Source organism: Colobus angolensis, unplaced genomic scaffold (genome assembly GCF_000951035.1).
Source record: "Colobus angolensis palliatus isolate OR3802 unplaced genomic scaffold, Cang.pa_1.0 Scaffold119, whole genome shotgun sequence".
Taxonomy (NCBI): Eukaryota; Metazoa; Chordata; class Mammalia; order Primates; family Cercopithecidae; genus Colobus; species Colobus angolensis.
Window position 1 is genome coordinate 6,900,023 of NW_012113030.1, and position 3,700 is coordinate 6,903,722.

At 57.4% G+C, this 3,700-nt stretch overlaps 1 protein-coding gene across 1 annotated transcript in view; it reads right to left on the reverse strand.

Annotated features, from left to right (window-relative positions):
* Nucleotides 1-299: 299 nt before the first annotated feature.
* The window catches only part of EHD2 (EH-domain containing 2), a 25,714-nt gene continuing 22,313 nt past the window's right edge, over nt 300-3,700 (reverse strand). Inside the window, exons 6-7 of the mRNA XM_011926378.1 lie at nt 1,959-2,506; nt 300-468 (exon numbers count right to left, since the gene is read on the reverse strand). Coding sequence (XP_011781768.1) covers nt 318-468; nt 1,959-2,506 — 699 coding nt within the window. The 3' untranslated portion in view covers nt 300-317. The remainder of the gene's footprint in view (nt 469-1,958; nt 2,507-3,700) is intronic.

Here is a 3,700-nt window from a genome sequence, read left to right on the forward strand (position 1 = left end):
ACACACACACACACACACCGCGCACGCCCCAGGGCTTGGTTCCCAGGCCCCCGCCACAGGAGGTGGGAGGGAGGGATGTCCCGGGGGGAGGGCCCCAGAGTCACTTTTCTTCGGAAAATATGCCGGTCTGGCCCCTAGCCCAGGCCTGAGTCACCAGGCCTCGCTGCATTGAGTCACGGACTCCACCCCGCCCCTGAGAGCACGGAAGGGGGCCTCCCCCAACCCCAAATCCTGCCCAGCTCTCTCCTTCCCTGGGGGAGGGCGGGCGATCCCTGTCCCAAGTCAGCCTGACTGCCACATGGGAAGAAGCCTTGGCTTTATTCGCTCTGTGGGGACACTGTTCCGTTCAGAGGCCCCTCCCAGCCACGGGGTGGGGGACAATGGTGGGCGTGGGAATCCCAGCGAGCATCCTGGAGGGGGCGTCGTCTCCATGTATTTTGCTCTTCCCCATCTTTTCCGTGGGGTCCCCTGCCAGGGTCAAGCACTAATACATGATGAAGGCAGCAGATAGCGTCGGGGTCCCTTTAGGGGTGGGGAGAGGGCTGTAGCACCAAGAACCCCCCTCCCCCGCCCACGACATCCCTGAAAAGGAGACTAAAATAAAGCCCCAAGGCCTTTCTATGTAGGGGCTCCACTTAAATATGGAATGGTGATGGGCAGAGAGGCGGTGGCCCAGCAATCGTTACGTCCAGACCACCAGCTGTGGGGAGGCTTCCAGGGGGCCAGGAGCAGGCTGGGCATTTCCAGCCACGGACAAGTGGAGGATGGAAATACCTCCAAGGGGGTACAGTCTCGGAGGAGCGGGATGGAAGGGGTTTTTCTTCCTGCTACAGGATCCTTTTAAAAGAAATGGGTGTGTAGCTGGGCACGGTGGCTCATGTCTGTAATCCCAGCAGTTTGGGAGGCCGAGGCAAGCAGATCACCTGAGATGAGGAGTTCGAGACCAGCCTGGCCAACATGGTGAAAATCCGTCTCTACTCAAAGTACGAAAATTAGCTGGACGTGGTGGCTCATGCCTGCAGTCCCGGCTACTCGGGAGGCTGAGGCACGAGAATCACTTGAACCCAGGAGGTGGAGGTTGCAGTGAGCCGAGATCTCACCACTGCACTCCAGCCTGGGTGACAGAGCAAGACTATTAAAGAAAGAAAAAAAAAGAGAGGGAGGGAAAGAAAAAGAAAGAGAGAGAGGAAAGAAAGAAAGAAAGAAAAAGAAAGAAAGGAAAGAAGGAAGAAAGGAGGGCGGGAAGGAGGGAGGGAGGGAATGGGTGTGGACAGAATTGGGGGCAAAAACAAAACAAAGAAGGAAGGAGGGAGGGAAGGAAGGTCTGAAAGAAGGAAAGAAAGACTGTGTCTCCCCTCTGAGCCCCCCATGGTCCCGAGACCTGAGGATGTGACGGAGTGGGTTGAGGGTCTTGCCTGGCTGGGCAGGAGGAAGCGGAGCAGAAGAGGGTCTATCAGTCATTTCAACCACAGGGCTGCTCACCCAGGGAAGGGGCTGGGGTCCTGCCAGGAATTAGTGTGTGTTTGTGTGACTGTGTAAGTACCCTCTCCTGGGAATGTCACCTTCCATGAGGGCAGATGTATTTGTCTATTTTGTTCTCTGTGGTAATGCCCGGTGCCTAGAACAAGGCTGGGCACATAGTAGGTGCTCAATAAATATTTGAATGAAGGATGGATGGATGGATGGATGGATGCCTGCGCGTGCCAGTGTCTGTGTGATGTGCCTAAGTGAACGTGAGGCTGGAGGTGTGAAGGGCGGACAGAGAAGCCTTGTCCCTCCCGTGGTCCCCTCGAAATCCTTCCACCGGGGTGTCTGGCGGTAGTGGGGAGGGAGACCCCCGGTCCTTACAGCTGGGCGGGGAGGGCAGGCAGGGCATGTGTGAGCTGGGGCAGGGGTGTGCGTGCAGCCAACTGGAGCTGGGGAGCCACAGCAGGGCCATGGGAGGGGGGCCGGCTCACTCGGCGGAGCCCTTGTGGCGCCGCTTGGAGGGTGGCACCAGGCGACGGGGCAGGTTGGCAGGCAGCCCGTGGCCCTCCAGCTTGGCCTCGATGAGGTGACTGGCCAGCGCGAACTCCTCGTCATCCAGCATGCCATCGCGGTCCACGTCGCTCAGCTTCCAGATGCGCCCCAGAACTGAGTTGGGGAGTTTGGTCCCCACCATCCAGGTCTTGGCCTTGGAGCCGCTCAGCTTGCCGTCGGCAGGCGCCAGGTTGTAGAAGATCTCGTCGTATTTGGACTTGTCCTTGGTCACCACCCACTCGGCCTCGTCGTCCGAGCCCTCCTCGCCGTCCTCCATGGCCTCGTCAGGTCCCCGCTCCACGAACGGGCCCATGTGGGTGCCCTCAAAAGCGCCCCCCTGCACGCCCACCTCGGTATTCTCCAGCTCCTCCTGCCGCAGCAGGGGCATGAGCTTGGCGATGTCGTGCGTCAGCATCTCATCCAGCGCCTCCAGCAGCTTCGGCTTCAGCGAGTGAAACTTGGTGAAGTCGTGCGCCATCAGCAGCTCCTGTGGTAGGGGACAGGGGGACCCAAAATTCAAGCGGCGCCATCCCTGAGGCCCTCAGGCTGCAAGGTGGTACCAGGACACTGGAGAAGCTCAGGGGGGCAGCTGTTGTGGGTTTTTTGGTTGTTGTTTGTTTTGAGACAGAGTCTTGCTCTTGTTGCCCAGGCTGGAGTGCAAATGGCACGATCTCACCTCACTGCAACGTCTGCCTTCCGGTTGCAAGCAATTCTCCCGCCTCAGCCTCCTGAGTAGCTGGGATTACAGGCGCCCACCACCACACCCGGCTAATTTTTGTATTTTTAGTAGAGACGGGGTTTCATGGTGGCCAGGCTGGTCTCGAACTCCTGACCTTGTGATCCACCTGCCTCAGCCTCCCAGTGCTGGGATTACAGGCATGAGCCTCCATGCCCGGCTGTTTTTTGTTTGTTTTGTTTTGACAGGGTATCGCTCTGACACCCAGACTAAAGTGCAGTGGCACCAACATAGCTCACTGCAGCTTCCAACTCCCAGCCTCAAGCGATCCTCTGGCCTCAGTCTCCCAAGTAGCTGGGACCACAGGCACACACCACCACACCCAGCTAAATTTTTTTTTGTAGAGACGGGGGTCTCGCTATGTTGCCCCGGCTAGTCTCAAACTCTTGGGCTCAAGCCATCCTCACACTTCAGCCTCCTAAAGTGCTGGGATTGCAGGTGTGAGCTACTGCGCCCAGCCAGGGTGGCAGCTCTTTACTGACACATGCAGAAGCATTTGAAGATCTGAACAACCTGCTTTGCTCGGGCACCCACCACTTGGAAGATACTTGGGCAACAAGGTCCCGGAGGCTTTCTCCTAAACCCCACAATTACTGGAGGGTGGGGATGCTGGGGACCCTCTGATGAGTGAGAGCAGCAACCCTCTGCCAGATAGCAGAGAAGGATTTCAATGTTTTCGCATCAAGTATACCTTTCTCAGAGCATCCACACGGGCCTAGAACCCTAACCGCCCTCTACTGGACTCTAGCTGCCCAGCCAGCATGCAAATTTTAAAAAAACTCAGCTGGCATGGGTGCCTCACACCTGTAATCCCAGCACTTTGGGAGGCTGAGGTGGGAGAATCACTTGAGCCCAGGAGTGCAAGACCAGCCTGGACAACATGGCAAAACCATATTTCTTTTTTTTTTTTTTTTTGACAAGTCTCGCTCTGTCGCCCAGGCTGGA